At 41.8% G+C, this 22,794-nt stretch overlaps 1 protein-coding gene across 2 annotated transcripts; it reads left to right on the forward strand.

Moving 5' to 3' along the window:
* Positions 1-380: 380 nt before the first annotated feature.
* kif5aa (kinesin family member 5A, a) lies at positions 381-21,819 on the forward strand. Of its 2 annotated transcripts, none has more exons than XM_056424073.1 (29): positions 381-900; positions 3,309-3,396; positions 4,476-4,549; positions 4,783-4,887; positions 5,068-5,116; positions 5,583-5,638; positions 5,858-5,945; positions 9,078-9,202; positions 9,339-9,443; positions 10,493-10,641; positions 11,065-11,213; positions 11,373-11,551; positions 12,324-12,392; positions 12,602-12,808; positions 12,944-13,090; positions 13,276-13,464; positions 13,567-13,684; positions 15,387-15,448; positions 15,661-15,773; positions 15,985-16,086; positions 16,304-16,364; positions 16,543-16,614; positions 17,011-17,115; positions 17,252-17,468; positions 17,635-17,809; positions 18,063-18,142; positions 18,349-18,388; positions 18,514-18,599; positions 19,188-21,819. In XM_056424073.1, exons 1-28 carry the CDS (start codon positions 772-774, stop codon positions 18,590-18,592), a joined length of 3,132 nt encoding a protein of 1,043 aa, XP_056280048.1. In that variant the 5' UTR covers positions 381-771; the 3' UTR covers positions 18,593-18,599; positions 19,188-21,819. The 2 variants fall into 2 exon arrangements, with proteins under 2 accessions (XP_056280048.1, XP_056280049.1); XM_056424074.1 differs by having other exon boundaries at positions 19,191-21,819.
* Positions 21,820-22,794: the final 975 nt, after the last annotated feature.

Below are 22,794 nucleotides of genomic sequence, written 5' to 3' on the forward strand. Positions count from 1 at the left end.
GGTGTTTTACTCCTTCCAAGAAATACAGGGTGATATCAGAGAGGGGCTAAAGTATGACTTTTAAGATTAGCCGCTGCATCATCGGGCCCGGCTGCACAGAAAGAAAGGGATGAAGTTATCCTTGACTGCTCTGCGAGGTTGTGACGCAGCCGCGCAGGGCTCTGGTTTCCGCCTTCCTGTGAGGGAGATGATGCTGTGGCGGTGGGTACCACTTTAAAGAGACGGATGCAGACCACGCCCTTCCTGTTCTCGCCGATTGAGGGCGCTGTGGCATCCAACACAGGCCGATCAGCAGCATCTTTACCCCACTGCCCTTCCAGCAGCATATCACCTTCAACCGGCCTGACGCACGTTCACCGCCGCACCCGAAAAGGAGAAGAAGAAAAACAAATACTCGAGAGGAAGACGGCGTCAAACAAACCAACAAAGGAACAGCGAGCATCGTCACAGTCGGTGGTTTTAATGATGTAGGCGATCGTTTTGTGATTTGACATCTAATTTCGCCTGCTTCTCTGCGGCAAGGAGAGACCGTCCAGCTGCGCACGAACCAATCGCATCCTCTCTCGGCTTGTCTGGATAAACCCGGCCGACCTCTCCACCGTGCTTGTAGTCCTGTCGACGTCGAAGGACGAAGTCACCGCGCATCCCTCGTTTATTTTGACGGCCCGATCGGCGATCAGTTCGCCTCCAGCCTCAGCAGCATCCCTGCGCTCAGCAGAAAGCAGCATCCTTCCTCCTCCTCCACCTCCTCCTCCTCCCTGAATCTGCGCAATGGCCGATGTCCCGGCGGAGTGTAACATCAAAGTGCTCTGTCGCTTTCGTCCTCTCAACCAGTCGGAGATTGTACGTGGGGACCAGTTCATCCCCAAATTCCAAGGGGATGACACAGTCCTCGTCGGGGTGAGTACGCGAGGCGCTTTGTTGTGCATGCAGGCCCTTCATCAATAAATCATCAGCTCGACTCGTCATTTTGGGTCGTGGCTGGCCAGCAAAACATGATAATGATGCAGCACAGGCACATGTCACACCTTAACATGACGAAGCACAGGTTCATGTTGTGACGTCAAAGTGCGCAAACTGGCCTCCTGCATCAGCTGGTCTGAAACACCGTGTTACGCAGTGCACCTCATAAAACACACCGATGCCAACGTAACATTCACACTTTCAGGACATGTGAGTTACATTTTTGCCACAGTTTCATATTTGTATAAAACCCACTCTTAAAAATAAAAAGGATGTCATAAGTGTATAACACAAATCAAATTATTGTAAGGTGTATTTTCGGAATTATTATGGATACAGATACAAATACTAATTTCAAAGTATGTTATGGATAAACAACAAGGAAGATTGTGTTGCATAAATATCTATTGGAAAAGTGAATTGGTTCACGTTGACTTTAGATTCAGAGAAATTCATTACATAAAAATACCTATGACCAATACAATGATTATACAATTTTTTTCTTTCTCGTATGTGTTGCTGGTTCGATGGACTCCAGTTTCCCCCACACATTTTCTTTCTGAGGACCCAATTCCCAATAAGTGTTATCTATGAATTCTGAAAAGACCGACTTTGAGTGTAGATTAACGTTCTTTTCCATATTTACTGACATAACTGCATTTCTTATTATCTTAAATAGGTAAACCAACCAGAAAATATATCTAAGTTTGATGAATCAACTTGGTTGTATTGACGTGTTATTGAAAACATATACACGTGTAAATACAAATAAATACATTTTGGGGGCGAGGGGGGGGGGGGGGTGTAAAGAGGCTATCTCATGCTTTTTATTTCCTCTCCTTTAAATAAACAAAACGTTTCTTTCATATCAGATTCAATGTTCTATGGAGACTATATTGTCAGAACAAAACACACATTCAGGCTCCCCCATGTGGTTCGAAAGTATACTGCAGTTCTAAATGTAAAATGAAAGTCTATTCAAATAAATTCAGATCATTTATTTGGATCCCCTAATAAGATTTCCCCTTCCCCAGTCTTTGGGACAAACTCACTTAGAGTCCTAAATGGAGAAACATAGTTAGCGTTGGTTCTCAGGCTGATGAACGCAGTGAGCAGAGCGAGGAGTCATGTTGAAACTTTCTCTGGCATTAATGGAAACACCTCAGCCTGACCTTCCTCTCTCCTCTCAGCACGACGATGAACGGTGGAGTCAGAAACTGATCTCTCTCATTGCCCACAAAGAGGATCAATAATCATCCAGCGAGCTCATGCATCACAGGCCGCCCTGCTTGTCCATGTCTCTGGCGTCTGTCTGTCTCTCTCTCTCTTTCTGTCTTTCATCATTCTACTGTTTCTCTCTCTCTATTTTGCAGCTGCCTCTATCTCTCACCCAAGTCTCTCCTTTGCTCATGTCACCATTTGTATTTCTCTCTTTGTGCCCCCTCCCCCTCCCTCCCTCCCTCCCTCCCTCCCTCCTTCCCTTGGGACTAACATTGTCTCTCTGGTAAATCACTCTGTCATGACGTCTGCCGATGAGTCAACTTGTTAATAACATTTCATTCTGCTCCTTTTCTGGCAGCTCATATTACTGAGTTGCATTCGGCATAATTCAGGGGGTTGATAGCTTGATTTCTGCAGCAAGGCTTGTCAGGGCTGACTCGCTGGTCCGTGTTTCACGCAAGATTGTTTGTATCTTAGTCAGAGCTGATTTATTTTGGGGGCCGGCAAGTTGTGGAATCAGCACAATGCATTCCTTTGGATTTAGCTTCCAACGCTCTCACAAATTGAGGGCGGACATCAGTGTAAAACTCAAAGAACATTAGTGTGTTGTCATGCTCTGCTTTCTACGAAGCTCTGCAGTAATTTAAAACAGTGCGTAGGAGCTTCATCTTTATGTATTTTTTGACCTACTTCTGTGAACAAGTAGTTTTCATACAAGATAATCTTTCTGAGAAACAAGCCTGACTCCTCTTGTTCTATCGGCTGTAATTTCATTTATTTTCTGATAGAGATTTTATTGAATCAGTTTGAATTATAAACTGACAACAACATTTTTTTAATGTTTGTTTTCCTTCTCACTCATTTCATCTCTCATTTTTATGAATGGTCAGGCATGTGCAAACAGATGATGATGCTCACTGGCCCCTCACACAGCTGACATCATTTCAGCCTGATGACTAGCTGCTAGAAAAGAGATTAGAAAACATCTGAGATTAAATACTGCGCCTTTGATTTATTTGAATGTCCTGTGATTAAACTGAAAATCGTGATCTTAAATTGAATATAATCCTCTTTATCTTTGGTGTTTTTTGTTAATTGTTTGTTGTTGTTCATCGTCTTTTCAGGGGAAGTCCTATGCGTTCGATCGAGTGTTTCCCACCAACACCACCCAGGAGCAGGTGTACAACACCTGCGCCAAGCAGATTGTCAAAGGTATGGATGATGATTTGAAATGTCCGTGTTGTGTTCTCATGTATATGCTTCCTTTGGGTCATATGAGTCAGCAACATCACATCTCGCTTCACTGCTATGCAGACGATTACAAGTTATTTCTCTCCATTAAACCCTCTGAATACAACGAGCTAGCCGCACTGCAGAGACTCATCGGTGACGTGAGGGACTGGATGTCACAGACTTTTTGCAGTTGAACTCACAACACAGAAGTTTATTTCTGTAATCACCTCCAGCCACCGCTTGGTCCCCTTTTCTTCAGATGTTAAGGTCACTGAACCTGGGTGTCGAAAGTCCGCTTTGGACATAGCACACACAATTGGTACAATCATGTTTCTACCAACTCAGGAATAGCTCTAAGATCAGATGATTGTTATCTTTCAACAACACAAAGAAAATGATTCATGCTTTTATTTCCTCACGACTGGACTATTGTGATAGTTTACCTTCCTCAGATGTAACTTCAGACTGTGCAGAACTCTGCAGCCAGACTGTCAATGATTTACTTTATAATCCATTTACCAATTTTACTCATTACTTACAAGGCTTTGCTTGGCCAGGTGCCAGAATTCATCAGTGAGCATTTACTTCCGATTTGTCCAAAATGCCTCTCCGATCCGCCGCTAGCTGTTCCAGGTTAGGGACGTTTGCTTTACTGCCCCCCCCCCCTCCCCCGCTCTCAACCAGTCTTCCAGGTAGTTTGCAATCCGCAGTTAGTTTGTCACTTTTAAATCCGGATTTAAGGCACCATTTTTCACGATAATCCACCTGATAATAAATGTGATTCATTTAATTTTTCATTTATTTTAAATAAAGCTCTGTTGTGTAACCCCTTGACTTTTTATTTTGTATAGCCCGATATCAAAAATTAAAAAAATTCCTCAGAGGTAAATGTTTTGTATATGGTCTTTTATTTGTGTGCTTTTATTTAGCAGTTTTTATTTCATATTTTATTGGTCTATTGGTATTGATCCGCTGTGTATGGAAAGCACTTTGTGCTCCCAGCTTAAAAGGTGCTCTAATAATAATAATAATAATTTGTTGTCCTGTTTTTCTCATAGATGTTCTGGGTGGATACAATGGCACTATCTTCGCATACGGACAAACCGCCTCCGGGAAGACTCACACCATGGAGGTACAGTAGCCGGTTGATGTCTGTTTTTATTTTGAAGGAAGTTTCTTTCTGTTTCTGTTTTTTTCCTCGACATTCATCAAACATTTTGGGGAGTTTATGTACACATTTGTTGCAGAATTTACATAAAGACTATTTTGATATCACTAGAAACTGTGATTCTTCTGTTGTTCTTGTTGAACCCGCGCAGCTATCACAATCTCACTCCTGCCTTTATCTGTGACTTCCTGTTTCAGGGCAAGCTGCACGACTCTCACCAGATGGGGATCATTCCTCGCATCGCTGAGGACATTTTCAATCACATCTTTGCAATGGATGAAAACCTTGAATTCCACATCAAGGTAGCGTATTTGTGTTGTGTTCTGCATCTGGTCTTAATCCTTCTTTTCTTGTATTAATCTTTACCCCTTTGTCTGCACGCAGTTCAACAAAAAAACTATCATGCACTTTCTTTTTTCATGATGACACATTTCAACCTGAGCTGAATTTGTTGTCCTGTTTCCCTCTTTCTTCTCCAACAGGTTTCATACTTTGAAATCTACATGGACAAAATCCGTGACCTTCTGGATGGTCAGTGCTAATGATTTCTTCGTGGGGCGTTGAATGTCTTTTCTTCCACAGACTACGAAATTGTACCGAGCAATCATTTTCATAAAATAAGTTGTTTGTCCGGTGGCAGAACATTTTGAACATGAGCAGAAATCCAGCTGAAATAAACATGAGCTATTAAAGTCCTGGGGTTTATACATTAATATTAATAAATGGTTTAATGAATTAAGGTGAAATGCAAATTTAAAGAGTTTACTTCCCCCTTGAAAAAAAGATATAAAAAAGAGGAGAGAAGAGTAAATAATTGACTTAGCAGATACGTTGATCTACTCGTGAATACATATTTGAAAGCAATACAGAGAGCTTTACTGCATTATATTCAATTACATATTCATATATTGAATAGTCATTTGACGCCTTTATTTAGTGTTTTCCTGAATTTAGTGTTTTCCTTCCTCTTTTTATATTTGTTCTCTTTTTATTTTAGTGACAAAGACCAACCTGTCTGTCCATGAGGATAAGAATAGGGTGCCATTTGTCAAGGTTTGTGAAAGTGCTTTGTGTTTTTGGATGATAATCTGCTTGTGGGCTTCATCACATCCATGATATTGAATTTGACTCATATTATGTCTCTGATGGCTTCCTCTCCTCTCATTTCCTCTCCTGCCATTTTGTTTTGTTTGACTCCTCTCCTCTCCTTTCATCTCCTTTCCTTTCCTCTCCTCTCCTCTCTTCTCCTCTCCTCTTCTCTCCTCTCCTCAGGGATGCACTGAGCGCTTTGTCTCCAGCCCTGATGAGGTGATGGATGTGATTGATGAGGGCAAAGCTGCCCGCCACGTTGCTGTGACCAGTGAGTCTTTATCTAAGAATATTGTTGTTGCAACAAAGGATATAAAGTGTATACATGAAATTTGAAAGTATTGAATTTAAAATAAAATTATATATATATATGAAAAAAACATACCAAAAGACAAATGCTTCCTGTAAAAAGAAATGAAGATATCGTGAAGACAAAAGGTTGTTCCTCCTCGTCCATATCAGAGCTGAGAGCCGGCTCCTCTTCAGTGCCTGCAGTCGCACTCACATCCCGTTACTGATGCGTGAAGTGACAGCTCAGTGCATGTGTTATTATGTCACGTTATGTAATCTTCATGTTACAGATGGCTATGATTTTCTACATTTATTGTAGTAAGAATATACGAGACCGTGTCAGATGGCATTCACTGTCATGTAATGAGCAGCTTTGGACAGTTACTTTGTGTTTGAAGAGAATAACAGAGCAGTACAAAAACTCAGCCGGAGACATTATGTCAATAAAACGATTCCCAACAAACAGAATCAGCTCGTCTAATGAACTGGTTTCTGATCATAGCACCGATACTGCGTTTCATTACAGTGTGAAAACACAGCTAAAAAAATAACATGTTACCTTATTACAAGTTAACCCAGTGATTGCACAACATCAAATCTATAAACATGCTTTCGTAGAGAAGAAGTTGTCTTGCAATGCTTGTATGATGAGGATTCATCTAATTTGGTTTGCTGTCAAAATCTCGTGCCAGTTGTACTAAAAAAACAATGATCATACCCAACTAACACATTTCTGTAATCAATAATATGTTTCAATCACTTCAGTTGAGGCACATCGTGTATCGCTGTGGAGCAACAAGCCTTTACAACATGTTGGTTGAGTCTTGTGCTGACTCACCGTGAGGTGAAAGAGTGAGACCAGATGGGCTTTGGGACTCATTGCTGTGCAGTTTTCTTTCCTTCAAAATGCATTTTGTGCTTCAACATTTACGCATGTTGGTTCGTCGTCGCGTCAGACTTTCTGTGACATTTTCACAAAACCGTGAATCGTTGATTTTGCCATTTCTTTTGCAAAATGAATGACTCGGCTTCCCTTTTATTGTCAGCCATTACATGTCGTTTGTCCTTCACCGAGAAAATGGCCCCTCATAAAACTTCTTATTCTTGTTCACTAGAAACACAACATACATCTAATACTCTTTATTTGGTACATTTCAGCCATGTTACATCACTGCCTCTCAGTGCGAGTCCTTCATCACTTTAAACTGAGTCACTGCTGTCTGGCTTCCTGACAATGATGCTCCGATAGTCGGAGCATGCGGGTAATAAGAGATGAATCAGAGGTCAGAGTGAACTCGCTTTAAAAATAAAACACGTTATAACAAGGGTACACATCCTAATCACTAGTGCATGACTCACTGTATAAATTCATGTTGCTCACCATTAGTAAATTATCAAGTCACTATGACTTCATGTGTTTCGTTCACAGTTAATAGATTCATTATTTAATGTTAATTTGTAGTTGCAACCAAATTAGTTACAATACAGTTCCATAAAAGTTAATTTCAGACCATTTTCTCAGCTTCTCTGAAAGAGAACAGGACGCTATCCTCTCATAGAAATGTTATACATTTAACGAACTGGTTGTCAAATGCAAACATGTACATGCTTGACCCAAAGGCATTCATGCCACATTTACAGCAAAGGGTTGAAATTTAATTTGTACTATTAATGAATTAAATAATATGTTGTTGTTGTCAAGTCAAGTGTAGCGTGTTAGAGAAGGCTGCACTATAAATAAGTTTAAAGACAGTCAACAACTTAATCTGTAATAGTTGTTTATCTATATGCTGTTGAAAATGTGTTTCAGTAATACTTAAAAATATCATCCATTCCTGTATAATAGGTTATGTTTACAATTATCATGAGTTGAGAGGCCCAGTTATACTTAATCTGTATTTAGAAATCCCATTATTCATTATAATAGACCTATTACAAATAAAGTGTCCACTTTGGGGCTGTCTGTATCCAGTCAAAGGCTTAATTCTAGAAGGAGAAGTCATCTGCAGAGATTGTTGTGTCTTATGTAAGGTGAAGAAAATGGAAAATGCGTATGTGAATCATCTCAGCAGATCTACCAGACGGACCAATGGGATTGTGTCTGACCAACTCATACTTTAAACACTGAGCTACAAAGGGAGAAATTGCTATAAATATTCATATCTGCCTGTACGCTCCGACTTCAAATACACAGCGTCATCGTAATGGGGTTGTATGACGAGCATGCAGAGATGGGTTTAGGCTTTGGATTCTACAGATTTCAGTACGGAGCCCAAGACGAATCTCTTCATTGTGACATATTCGTACTGATATACTTGTTCAGAAAATATTTACAAGAGTAAACATAACGGTTGTTCAAGAGAGCAGAAATAATACAAAACATCGTGATGCTAAAAATGTAAAAACAATCAAATCCTACAACAATCTAGCTTTGAAAACCGTCTGGATGTATGCAGCAGTGGACCCGAGTTGCCTGAGGCTGCATTCACAAGCAGCGGCCCTCTCTGTTTCCTGGCGGGCGCACGGTGCTGCAGAATGGTGTGCTCAGAGCAGATATTGTCTGCAGAGAAACCCGAACTTACCTGCTGCCTGAGGAAGAGGGGCTTTCAGATCAGGGTGGCCAGTTATCCCTCTGACCTCTGTGAAATGACAATAAGAGGGCCGTCCTGCAACCGCAGGGTTGTGGGTTCGATCCCCGCTCTCCCCATTAGTTGCAAGTCGAAGTGTCCTTGAGCAAGGCACTGAACCCCCAGTTGCTTCCCGGGCGCTTCACCGCAGCCCACTGCTCCTTAATAACTTAGGATGGGTTAAATGCAGAGAACTAATTTCCCCTTGGGGATTAATAAAAGTGTATATTCTATATGCTATTCTTCTGCAGTAATGTGTTGTAAAACAAAATGTTTGAATTTGTGACATATGGTGAATTTGTCCCTTTTTAAGTTGAAAGCTCCATTATTACTCTAGTTTGATCAGATCTCATTTGTGAATTCCTTGTGCGTCAGCAAAGTGGGTTCAAACACAGATTATAACATCAAAAGCTCAAAGGCTCCCTGGAAGCCTCGTTCTGCCTTGTGGTGCCACCAACGGTTGTGTTTCTTCTGTCTTCGTGCAGACATGAACGAGCACAGTTCTCGCAGCCACAGCATCTTCCTGATCAACATCAAGCAGGAGCACGTGGAGACTGAGCAAAAACTGTGTGGAAAACTGTACCTGGTGGATCTGGCTGGCAGTGAGAAGGTAGAAGACCCTCTGAGGGAAAGATTGATCACAAATAAACAACTCCCAACCTGCACATCAGCTGCTTCCCATCTATGTCTCATGTGTGCTTTCTTCAGCTGTTCATCTCTTTGCTGACTCTCTTTCTTTTCCCCAGGTCAGTAAGACTGGAGCTGCAGGAGCCGTCCTGGATGAGGCTAAAAACATCAACAAGTCTCTGTCTGCTCTGGGAAATGTCATCTCTGCATTGGCTGAGGGCACGGTGAGCTATCTTAACCCCACTTATCTTACAACTGAGACTTAAGATGTACAGTCACAGATCAATATTAAAGTACAATTGATCAACTAAACAGTGCTAAAGTGGCAACAAGTGGTAGTTCTTCCTGTACGATTTGGTTGTGGACAATACTGTATGTCAGTATTGAGCCAATATGTGAGATATTTAAGGAGCTGATGTCAAGTAGTTTTTTCACATTTAAGTATAGTTGAACATATGTACTTTCCCCACAACTGAAACTTACTTTTATCGTAGAACTTTAGGATTAAACTTAAATTAAAACATGTCTCCAGGATACCTTCAGGTTCAGATGCTGTAACAAATAACACTCCTCTCTCATTACTGACTATTGTACACATGTGGCACAGACTTTAAAGTTGTTCAGCCTCTTTGTCATGATGTTCTGTGTCTCTTTGTAATTGTTATGCAGTTTTTTGCAATGTAGTCTGTTTCCTTGTGATTGTTTGGCCCCTTGTTGTCTTTTTGAGTCCCTTTGCAGTCATTTTCATTGTGGTCATTTTGAATCTCTTCGTGGTAGTTCTGTTTATCTTCAAGTGACGTTTTGCATGTGATGTGGGGCCCTTGACACTTTGGGTCCTTGGGCCCTTCTGTAACTCATCCAGTCTCATGTAGAGAAGCTGTCCGTCGCTCCTCTTGACGTGTTAGTGAAGTGCATCCTGCCCAGCACCCGCACTGTTATTTCCTTCCTGCCAGTTCATATATGGTTTTGCTGTCAAATGCCAAAACTAAATCTGCCAATTAATATATTTGGTGGATGTGGAATCATACATCTGACACATTTTGGGTGTTGGTTTGAATCCAAAATGGGAATATTTACATTTTCTCTGAGAATATAATTTGCTGATGAATCACTGCAGAAGTGCAAAATCAGACCGTCCTTTTGGTTCCAAGTTGCCTCCTAATGTTGATCTTTTTTTCTCCCCTTCGTTCTCTCTCCTTCTCCCCTCATTATCTTTCCTCCACCGCCCTCTTCCAACGTCCCCACTCTCCTTCTATCCTTCTATCTCCTGCAGAAAAGTCACGTGCCGTACCGTGACAGTAAAATGACCCGCATCCTGCAGGACTCCCTCGGAGGGAACTGTCGCACCACCATGTTCATCTGCTGCTCTCCCTCCAGCTACAACGACGCGGAGACCAAGTCAACTCTGATGTTCGGACAACGGTAAATACATTTGTGGAAACAGCCAGTGCGGCTTTGGAAATAAATTGTAGTGGACATGAGCATGATAATCTACCCCCTTAAGTCTTTTCACATGCTGAAAATGTTTTTCTGCAAGAAAATTAAGGCAATGAACTTTTATGGGCATGATCTAAAATCCAAACAAGGCAGATACAGATGCTAAAGGACACTGCCTATAGGTCAGAAGGCTCAAGTTCACCAAATATTAAAAGAATCTGACATTATACCTGTAATGTATGTAGTTGTTTCCTTTCATGACCGTCTGATGACCTTTGAACTGTTTGTCCAACATACAGCTGGGTTTTGAAGAACTGTTATCGAACACAAACACTGCTCGTCAGTCCATTCCTACCAAACGGACTCACGTGTGTCCCCCATGTGTCTCTCTGTCTTCCTCTGCCACAGTGCCAAGACCATCAGGAACACCGCCTCCATCAACCTGGAGCTGACGGCAGAGCAGTGGAAGAAGAAGTTTGAGAAGGAGAAGGAGAAGAACAAAACTCTGAAGGAAAACATCCAGAAGCTGGAGATTGAGCTCAACCGCTGGAGAAACGGTGAGACACATGAAGTGTTTCATGACCAACTGTTTTTCAGCTGAGGCCTCGTTTCAGCTGCGTAACTTCAGCTCCTCTGTGCTGAAATTATAAACAAAAGTGCCTCATTCTGATGTTATTGATTCTCTGTCCTCTTCGTCGCCTGATCCCTCCCCTCAGGAGAGAACGTACCTGAGACGGAGCAGACCACGGAAGACGCGGTGACCCGTTTCGAGAAGGTGGAGGAGCGTCCCATCTTGGACAACGACACCTCCTCCATTGTTGTCCGCATTTCCGAGGAGGAGCGGCAGAAGTACGAGGAGGAGATCCGCAAGCTGTACAAGCAGCTGGATGACAAGGTCTAAACATACGAATACAATGGACACTTTTTGCCTGTACATTAAGTAATTACACCTCTAGAGCACTGTGCAAATGTTATTTTTTATGATGAAAGACAGACTCTCATGTAATTATGGATTTATGACTGTAAAACAATCACGCATCAGGCAAATGAAAGCCTATACTAATTTCTGTGTCACATACACTACCGTTCAAAAGTTTGGGATCACTTAGAAATGACTTTATTTTTCAAAGAAAAGCACTGTTTTTTCAATAAAGATAACATTAAATTAATCAAAAATACACTCTCTACATTGTTAATGTGGTAAATGACTATTCTAGGTGGAAGTGTCTGGTTTCTATTGAAATATCTCCATAGGTGTATAGAGGCCCATTTCCATCAACTATCACTCCAGTGTTCTGATGGTACATTGTGTTTGCTAATCGCCTTAGAAGACTAATGTCTGATTAGAAAACCCGTGCAATTATGTTAGCACAGCTGAAAACAGTTATGCTGGTGATATAAGCTATACAACTGGCCTTCCTTTGAGCTTGAAGTTTGTAGAACAAAATTAATATTTCAAATATTAATCATTATTTCTAACCTTGTCAATGTCTTGACTATATTTTATATTCATTTGATAAATAAAAGTGTGATTTTTCATGGAAGACACAAAATGGTCTGGGTGATCCCAAACTTTTGAACGGTAGTGTACATTCATACACACATGCGGGGGATGGAGTCTGGATGACAATGAGGTTGGTATTAATGATAATTTCATGTTTACACAGGATGATGAGATCAACCTGCACTGCCAGTTGGGAGAGAAACTGAAGCAGCAGATGCTGGACCAGGATGAGGTCAGTCATCACAAACTCACACAGATTAATACGCACTGTATGCATACACAGACTATGTTTGAGAGGATATTTAGCTATTCTAAATGTAGACTTAATACCAAGCTCCAACTTTCATCATGAGGACTGGACCAAATGGTAATTATTACATGTCTCAACAGAGGATCCTCATCTGTCATCTGTCTCCCTCTCTTTTCATTCCCTCACTCCAGCTCCTGGCCTCATCCAAGGGCGATGGGGACAAGGTCCAGGCTGAACTTGGCAGGCTTCAGGTGGAGAGCGACTGCGCCAAGGCCGAGGTGAAGGAGGTGCTGCAAGCTCTGGAGGAGCTGGCCATCAACTATGACCAGAAGAGCATGGAGGTGGAGGAGAAAGGCCTGCAGAACCAGCTGCTGGCCGACCAACTGTCCCAGAAAATGGTAGGTTTTAAGAGGAATGGTATGAATGAGCTTTACAGATGGAAAGCTCCCATTAGAGACAGGAGGTGGAACAGAAGGACACTCACTTGCTTGCTGTTCACTGATCCGTACGGCTTCCTCTATCTATCTCTACAGGCCAGTCTGATGGAGCTGGAGGCAGAGCTGTCTCGTATGCAGGAAGTGAGCGGGCAGCAGAGGAAACGCATCGCCGACGTCCTCAATGGTCTGATGAGGGACCTCAGCGAGTTCAGCAATATAGTGGGCAACGGGGAGCTCAAGCTGGTGAGTTGGATGTTGGAAGTATAAAAAGAAAAGTGAACTTAAAGGTCAACATGTACATACACTGTAGGTTTACGATACAACACGTAATAGAGTGAGTGTTTTTTATTGAGCTTCTTTATTGAGTTTGTCCTGACTGTCAGAGAAACCGTGGAAGAGAAAATATTTTTTCCCCCTCCAATCCTCAGCCGGTGGAGATCAGCGGTGCGATCGAGGAGGAGTTCACGGTGGCTCGCCTCTACATCAGCAAGATCAAGTCTGAGGTGAAGAGCATGGTGAAGCGCTGCCGCCAGCTGGAGAACATGCAGCTGGAGTGCCACCGCAAGATGGAGGAGACCGGGAGGGAGCTCTCCTCCTGCCAGCTGCTCATCTCTCAGGTGAGTTGACGGAAGACATGGAAGGGATGACAAGACGCCTGAATTAGTCTCTTGTTGGAGTTTAGTTGAGCTGTTTTTTAACTACTTATTTTTCCTGTGCAGCATGAAGCTAAGATCCGCTCTCTGACGGAGTACATGCAGAGCGTGGAGCAGAAGAAGAGGCTGCTGGAGGAGAGCCACGACTCCCTGAGAGAAGAGCTGTCCAAGCTGCAAGAGCAGGGTAACACACACACACACACACAACAATATATATTAACACAGCTGCAAGATTAACATGCACGCGAAATGAAATACGGAATAGTTTAGCCGACCTCTTTTTAAGACTTGCATTAAGATGTTATGAGTGTCAGGATGGCTGTTGTAGCCAGAGAGAGATAGGACCCGAACGCCAGCCACTCTCTTTACTCAAAACAGGTCAAACTAGAATGGGCACTCGGTAGAGCGCATACCTTCGCATATCACAAGATTGGGCATTGAATTATGAACATGTTGGCATTAGTTGCATGCCAATTGGATACAAATTCACCGCGCTATGGTAAAAAGAAGATTTTGACCTTTCCATTACCTTGACCTTGACCTTTGACCCGATTGATCCCAAAATCTAATCAAATGGCCCCCGGATAATAACCAATCATCCCACCAAATTTCATGCGATTCGGTTTAAAACTTTTTTTGTTATGCGAATAACACGCATACAAATAAATAAATAAATAAACTAGAATGGGCACTCGGTAGAGCGCATACCTTCGTATATCACAAGATTGGGCATTGAATTATGAACATGTTGGCATTAGTTGCATGCCAATTGGATACAAAATGACCGTGCTATGGTAAAAAGAAGATGTTGACCTTTCCATGACCTTGACCTTGACCTTTGACCCGATTGATCCCAAAATCTAATCAAATGGTCCCCGGATAATAACCAACCATCCCACCAAATTTCATGCGATTCGGTTTTAAACTTTTTTTGTTATGCGAATAACACGCATACAAATAAATAAATAAATAAATATATACACGGCGATCAAAACATAACCTTCCGCATTTTCAATGCGAAGGTAACAATGACGAACTAAACAGTACGAACCAACACTGGGGAATGGGACACTTTGACAATGCGAAATGGACTTTGACATTCCGTAACGAAACGTTGACATTCCGTAAGGGAGCTTTGACATTCCTTAACGGAACTTTGACATTGACGCTGACGTCCTCAATGGTCTGATGAGGGACCTCAGCGAGTTCAGCAATATAGTGGGCAACGGGGAGCTCAAGCTGGTGAGTTGGATGTTGGAAGTATAAAAAGAAAAGTGAACTTAAAGGTCAAAATGTACATACACTGTAGGTTTACGATACAACACGTAATAGAGTGAGTGTTTTTTATTGAGCTTCTTTATTGAGTTTGTCCTGACTGTCGGAGAAACCGTGGAAGAGAAAATATTTTCATCAAATCAAACAGAACAGGGTTTACATTTTTTTAATTTGAAGTTTTGTTTCCTCTGTATATTTAGTATTTTAGTATTAGTATTTAGTATTGTTATTGTGTTTCATATTCTATTTGTATCTTTTATTGATATTAATGCTCTAATGTGCACCCACTGCTGTGATCCTGAAATGTCCCCACTGTGAGACTAATAAAGGATTATCTTATCTTATCTTAAATAGACAGGGAAGGTGCAGGTGATTGGACACAGGGGAACGAGACACAGGTGGACACAATGAGGGCGGGGCCAGCAATCACACAGGAGGAAACAATCAGGAACATGGCAGACAATCAGAGGGGCAGGAAGGGCAGGGAAACAGATGACACGAGAGACAGGGACTTCAAAATAAGACACAAAATAAGACACAAAAACTCTGGATCATGACAATGAGGCTGTTGGTCTGTGGTCAATGTATTCTTTCTCTTTGTCTTATACCAGATAACTCCATGCTTGAGGAGAAGGATGGAGAGAAGGGTGAGATAGAGGACGGAAATGTGAAGGTGAGAAGTGAATGAATTACAAGCAAAGTACTTATTTTCAGATCTGCCTCCTTTGTTCCATTTCTTGGGACGACATGATAAACTATGTTGTCTTGAAGGCTCCTCAGACTCTCTTAATCTAAAGAATAATCTCAAACAAATTGTATGGCTTTTTATTCTATATTCATTGTCTAGTTTCCCCTGCTGAAGCCAGCCTCTCTTTCCCTTTGCAGAAGGTTTCTCGTCAGCAGGGGGAGTCGTCTCACCGCGACCTCCATCACAAGCAGCTGGCCCGCCTGCGGGATGAGATCAACGAGAAGCAGAGGATCATTGATGAGCTCACTGAGTGCGTGAACATTTAATGAGTACTTTCTATTTATAAATAATGAATTATCATGTTACTATTACGTATTATACAAAGTTATTATTATTGGCAATATTGCACTCATCTTTTCATACGTTATTCTTTGCGTGTACAAAAGTCTGTAGAACAATCAGGTTTGCTGTACATTCAACTCTTCCCTTTCTCTTTTTGTGCTTTTGCTTCACGTCTTCAGTCGTAACTTCAAGCTGGAGCTTGAGCTCGCTCAGGTTCGTGCCGACTTTGAGCGCCTGAAGACTCAGGACACCACCAAGAGTGAGCGCCTGGAGGAGCTCTCGTAAGTGTTGTGGACGTCCATTTTCTCACACTTTATTATTCTAGCTTGATGGGAAATTATTTAAATAGAGATGATGAAAACATTGAAGTATTGAATTGATCCGGTCCGCTCTCTTTTCTGTTAAATTCTAGCACAGGGCCCTCAAAACAACGCATACGTATTGCATTCACCTGGAGTACATACTGTCTTATAATGATGGTTTTGCTGTTTCTGTCAGATTCCTGCATGAGCGCCATGAGCAGACCAAACAGGACTTAAAAGGGCTGGAGGAGACTGTCGTGAGTATAATATACACCTCTACCTGTCAATGTGTCTCTTCTGAAACATTGACCCCTGCTGAGGCTCTGTCTCTCTCTTGTATTGCCTCAGTCTGCTCTTCTTTCTTTTGTTTAAAAAGACAAAGGTCTTCCATCCAGAGAATATTCTTCCTAACCTCTCCATCTGTCTGCCTTCCAGACCCGCGAACTCCAGACCCTCCACAACCTGCGCAAGCTGTTCGTTCAAGACCTCACATCGCGGGTTAAAAAAGTAAGCAGCTTCAAGATGATGAGAGAAGGCAGTGTCTAAACCATGATAAGGAAACTGTGTGGCCAGAATACCCAAGGTGTAGAAGCATATCTATTATCCCGTTGACTTTTAGATTTTTAACAAAAGACATTCAATTGTTGTGAAGACTAGTGGACCAACGATCCGACTTAAAGATCTTAAAGGTCTTGTTTTTAGTCTAAAAGGGGCGTGTTTGCCACATGTTACTGTACATTTTAATATCTGATAAACTGGAAATTTAGAAATGTCTTCTCACAGTAATCCCTGGTCACTGGAATGTCTGAATGCTTACTCTGCATTAGTGAAATATAAAACCTCTTCCTTGACCTTGCTTTGTGTTTATCTTCTCATCTTTGTGTTTTGTCTTCCTCTCTGCAGAGTTCCGAAATGGAGCCTGATGATAGTGGGGGGTCTTGCACCCAGAAGCAGAAGATTTCCTTTCTTGAGAATAACCTGGACCAACTTACAAAGGTTCACAAACAGGTGAGACAAATGCAAATTGTGCTGGACAACTTAATTACATTGCATAATGTTACTGTTTTTTTTTGTTCTTACAATTTTTCAAAATTCATATTCCAATTCCCATCTAATGTCTCTCTCCCTCTCCCCCCCCCCCCAGCTGGTACGTGACAATGCAGATCTGCGCTGTGAGCTTCCAAAGTTGGAGAAACGTCTTCGGTCTACTGCTGAGAGAGTTAAGGCCCTGGAGACTGCACTGAGGGACGCCAAGGAGGGCGCAATGATGGACCGCCGCCGCTACCAGCAGGAGGTCGACCGCATCAAGGATGCCATGAGGGCAAAGAGCGCCCTGAGGCGCCCACATGCAGCACAGATCGGTACTGCAACGCTATCTCGTTTGATTTATGTCAAAGTCTGAGTATTGGAATTTTCTGAAGTGAACACATTTGAGCTGGCTTTCTTTTATTTAACCTCTATGGTCTGCAGTAACCCATGTTCATCATAGTTGTGCCCTCCCTTTGCATTACTTTATCCTCCTGACAGCCAAGCCAGTGAGACCGAAGCAGCTGCCCGTCTGCTCTCCCACCAACCCGTTCTACACTTACATCCGTGCCACTGAACAAGCCAACACCTACAGCAATGCCCTCTTCCAGAGCAGCGGGATACAGCCGAGCGGCGCCAGCGTCAACTGCAACCCCAACTCTGTCCAGTGCAACACGTGAGTTTTCAATCGCTCCTAACACTGTTTTCAGTGACAGATGCCAGATGACAGTGGTCATTCATCCAAACATGGTCGTTTCAGTATTCAACTGGCAGGCTGTTTTCCTTTTGGATGCAGTATTGCTTTAACATTGTGTTCCTTTTTACTCATTTGGGATTTTTGGTCCAGACAAGTCTCCCTCCCTTGTAAAGCATCCCACTGCGCTTATGTTTGACCTTTTTTTGTTTTTCCTCCGTGGTGTTTCACACAGAGTATCCACAGCGCTGGGCTACAGAGCAGGCCGATACATTGGAGACATACTGGAGTCCTTCCCTCTGAACATTGAAAACGGTAAGCACAAGAGGACATGCACACAGATTTCAGATCTGTTTTTACCACAAGATATAGTTGATAGTTCTGTTAAGCATGCTAGATATGTATTTCCATTAGCTCAGTTTCCTTTATATTCTCCTTTTCAATTATGTAGGATTAATTTACCAATTAATGATCACTTATTATTGATCAATAAAATCAAGCTATTGTTTTGTTTCCAACAGGTCACAAAATCAGTGAAACGAGAGACATCAATGACAACAGGTGAGGATGCCACTTAGCTGTTTATTGTTTTAGTCACTTTAACTTCAGACTAGATTGGAATAAATCGATTATTGTCTTGTTGTTATCAGTTCAGTTGTGTAATGCGTGTTGGGTTTCATCAACAGAAGTGATGTTCACTGTGGCACCGAGGTGGATGATTCAAACAGGCATTTCATCATTCAGCAGGAGACCGCTGCAAGTTAATGCCATGGTGATGAACCAACTTTAAAATCCTCTTTGTCTGTGCAGCTGCTGGCAAAAGCCTCAATGGGTTGGGGGTTCCCTGTGTCACGCAAGAGAAGAAAAAGTCACTGCAAATTGACTTACTTAAAAAACTGACGTGAACTAGAAACCAGTGGCTGCTTGGCAATAACTGCAAAGCATATTTGCTTTAAGTTGTTAAAACAAACAAAACCATTGCGACAGTTCTTTTTTTTAATAAAAAAAAAAATCATTTTCTATAATAACAATTTAATTTCCCCATTCCTTTTTTTTTCTTTTTCTTTTTTTTCTTCAACAAAACATTTTTTTTCTTCTAAATATTTGTAGTGAAATAGCATTTACATTTTGTTATGCTGAAAATATTATTTTACAAAAAGAAAATATACAAATGTATAACCTTGTAGAAATCACCACACAAGGATGATGTGGGTTTTTTTTCAACATAAGATGAAAACAAGGAGAGATAAAAAAAATGCGACAGTTCTTTAACACTAAACATTAGAAAACATTCAACAGAAATGTTAACAGATTTCTGTATTTCTCCAAAGGCTGACTTCCTTTTCTTGCCTCTCTCCAGAAGATGACCAAACACTGTATCCGTCCACGGACCCTCCTTTCCCATCTGCATGCAGCCCGTATCCCCGTCCCTCCACTGCATCACTGATGAAGATGATGATGAAGAAGAGCTGTAGCTGTCGTCTTCAAACTTAATGAAGCCCCTCCTGCTCCGACGGTGACCGCCCCCGGCTTTGAGGTCCAGTTCAGCCAGTACAGGAAGTCAATTGAATCAGAATTGCTTTTCCATTTAAAATTTTTTTTAATCTCTTGACCCATCAATTTGTCACAAGACATCACTTATGCTGATTACCTCCTGAGGTGGTTGAACTGAAACAGGGCAGACTCCATCCCCGATGACACACATGTTGTAAATAATAGTGCTGTATACTCCAGTAGAGGTTTCTGACCAGCAACTGTTTGTGTGAATGCACAGCCTCCACCGTCCCATGCACACACCTTCTAGGGCATCAAGTGGATGACATATACTGTAGGCAGACGTGACCTTTTTCTCTGTCGTAAATAAGAGTATAGTGTGTAACGCCAGCTTGTAACAGAAGACCCACACTCTGCATGCATGTCGCGTGGTGGGTTAGCTTTCAAATCTTTGCATGTGTCCTGATTCCACTCAGGAGTTGGTATGCTGCGAGTGAACGCACTGATTGACTTCGACAGATGTCACACACAGGGAGAGAGAGGGAGAGAGGGAGAGAGAGAGGGAGAGAGAGGAAGAGAGAGGGGGAGAGAGAGAGAGAGAGGCTTTAGATTTCCTCCTTCAAAGTAAAACTGGACTTGTGTGTTCATGTGGCATAAACACTGAAAGAAGTGACACAAAACACATTAGGGTCTATTTTTAATTTAACAGAAGATGCAACATGTGTCAGGGAAACCCAGCCCGGACTGAACGGTCTGTGTCCAAGAAACCTTTTGTAATTGCTTTGATGCTGTGGTGTTGCAGCTGTATGATCCCACTACACATTTAGGTCTTGTTGCCTACCTCCATTTCTTGTGGCTTTCTCCCTGCTTTGCGCCCACACCTTGAGAGTCTTCATACTGAGCCTTAACAAGAGCTGACTTCTCATGATGATCAAACTAACACGCTGTCATGAGCATACATTTGTAATTATTACCTGTAGAGCTACTCATTATACGCTTATTACAGTATACTAACATCCTCTCAAACGCTCGATAGGAGCTGAACTTAGGCTCTCTAGACAAAGCACCATTAGCTGTAGGTAGATTTAAATGCTCTTATGAGAGCAGTAGTTCACCTGAAGTTCATTCATACACAGATTCCTCCTCCACCATGTAACAGGATCTGGACTGGGCTGAGAAAGTGCTTGCAAAATATTCTAGTGCAGCAGAGGACCAGAAGGTTTGGGTTCATGACATCAGGGCTTGTCCGGCCGTGTCGAGGTATACTACGTTGATTATATACTACTTGATGCATTTTCCCATTTGGTAGTAAGGCTGAAATCATGACGATCCTCTGTCTACCAATCTAAAACAACACTATTAACATATTGTGTCATCAAAATTTCAAAAACAGAAGTGAAGTCACCCCTTTTAGTCTATATGTAAGTTATTCAGTGATGAAGTGCTTTTCAACCGGAACCATAAGAAGTCCGATGATTAGCGAGTGTCTGCAAACGAGTCCCCAGCTGAGCCGCCACCAGTCTGGCGCGGACGGGTACGCTGGTTGTCAAGTCTGCTGCTATTCTTCTGTCAGAAATCCTGATCAGCCAATCAGGATAGAAGAAACTAGCATGTCTCGGGTTGCCAATGTGTTTGGACAAACCGAGTCACTGAATTGAAGGACATATTTGACCAAAAGTGTGTCATTCTTAAAGAAAACGAGCATGACAACCAAACAGCTTTTGAGAAACAACATCTTACATGTTACAGTTCAGTGTATTTCATTGCATGACTGGACTTGTTCTGTGTCAGTGAGCCCAAATAGGACCTGAGTATGTTAAGTGAAGGTCGTCTGATCCTTAACAGCCTCATTCATGACAGGTCTTCACTGGCATTAACATCTCAGGGCTTCACATTCACAATCACAGCCACCATGGGTCATCACCATATATCATCCTCATAGAGTTAAAACCATGCAAGTGCTGATGTACATTCAGGTCAGGGTGTGTTATTTGAGGCTCAGCAGATGGAAGGGATGATAGATCTACAGATCTAACTTTATTTTATACATAGTGTATAGCATCTCCATTCCAGCATGTGACATCCCCCCCAAAAAAAGAAGAAATCCCTCTGGTCAAACCCTACTGTACGTGTCCAAGCAGTCCCTCTATTTGGCATTGTGTTTTAAATGTAATAAATAAATCTGAAGGAGGGGGGAATGTGTATTATATTGTCACCTTCTATTCCACTGTCTGATTTTCAACATATCTAAAATACATGTGCTATATATTGTTAAACTTGTAAGTGAAATAGCGTGCCAGGACATAGCAAAATGCAAAAGGTACACGCTAACTTTGTCCAGAGAAATGTTTGTTTAATTTATTTCCGTATGCCTATACTGTAGCGTCATCATGATTATGTGAAGAATCACAGTTCTGTATATATAGGCCCATCACTATGCTGTATTGTATGTGAACCATTGTGTTGTAGTAAAACGTTCAATAAACTTGTAGAAAGAAGTGTGCTTGAGGGAATCTTTTCAGGACCGTTTAATTGTCATGGAGGAAGTTTTAGAAACAGAGATCAGTGTGGGATGGAACAGGCCGCCGCTGTCTGTGGCTCCACCTGGTGGAAGGAAAATAAAATGGTATTGATAGAGATTAAATTGAACGAAGAAACACTTTATATTCAATTGCTCCTTCTTTCAGCAAATAGTATCTGCCAAGAGACAGCTGCCTCTCACTCCCCTAATATTCTTCCTTTATAAAGTCGTCTGGTTCCATCTATTTAGGGAGAAACACAGGGATGCTCTATCATTCCAGGGGTTGGTTTTCAAGCTGCATTAGTTACCCTATTACATGTAAACACTATGATGTCATTGCTATCAGTCACTCTTGTTGAGTCGGGTGCTCTCTGTTATTAATACAACCTCTAACATAAACAGTAAATTCTTTTTTTATAACTTTATTATGAAAAGGGACCTTTGTCAAACTTTTGGACATGAAAAGCAAGTCAGCTAGAAAATCTTAATAAAGCGGAACATTTCATTTGAACTCTATCTAGCAAATTATTTTGTTTGTCATCACACAATAAGAAGATTGGGACTTGGAAACCAAAACCAAAATAACTTCCTTTATGCCTCTCATATCATAATAAGCATGGTCTTCATCGTTCCCATGAGAAAGGAAGTAGTGATGTAAACAGCAGTGGCATCATCGTACTGTAATTTGGTGCCCGTGTGTGTGTGTGTGTGAAATGTTGCTTTACAGAAACACACATTAACTTCCTAATAGATGACCAGAACATGAATCTGTTACGATGTTATCAGGAGGCTGTATGTGAACTTTGTGTTGTTCACACGGTCAAATCAACCCACATCAAGATGAAGCTGCTGCACATTCATCCAAACGAATGTCTTTCAAATGACTCATGAAGAGTATTACAAGTTTCTGTTTGATGAAGACATTTAAATGTATTTAGCCTGCCTTTATATC

Source organism: Pseudoliparis swirei, chromosome 9 (genome assembly GCF_029220125.1).
Source record: "Pseudoliparis swirei isolate HS2019 ecotype Mariana Trench chromosome 9, NWPU_hadal_v1, whole genome shotgun sequence".
NCBI classification, from domain to species: Eukaryota; Metazoa; Chordata; class Actinopteri; order Perciformes; family Liparidae; genus Pseudoliparis; species Pseudoliparis swirei.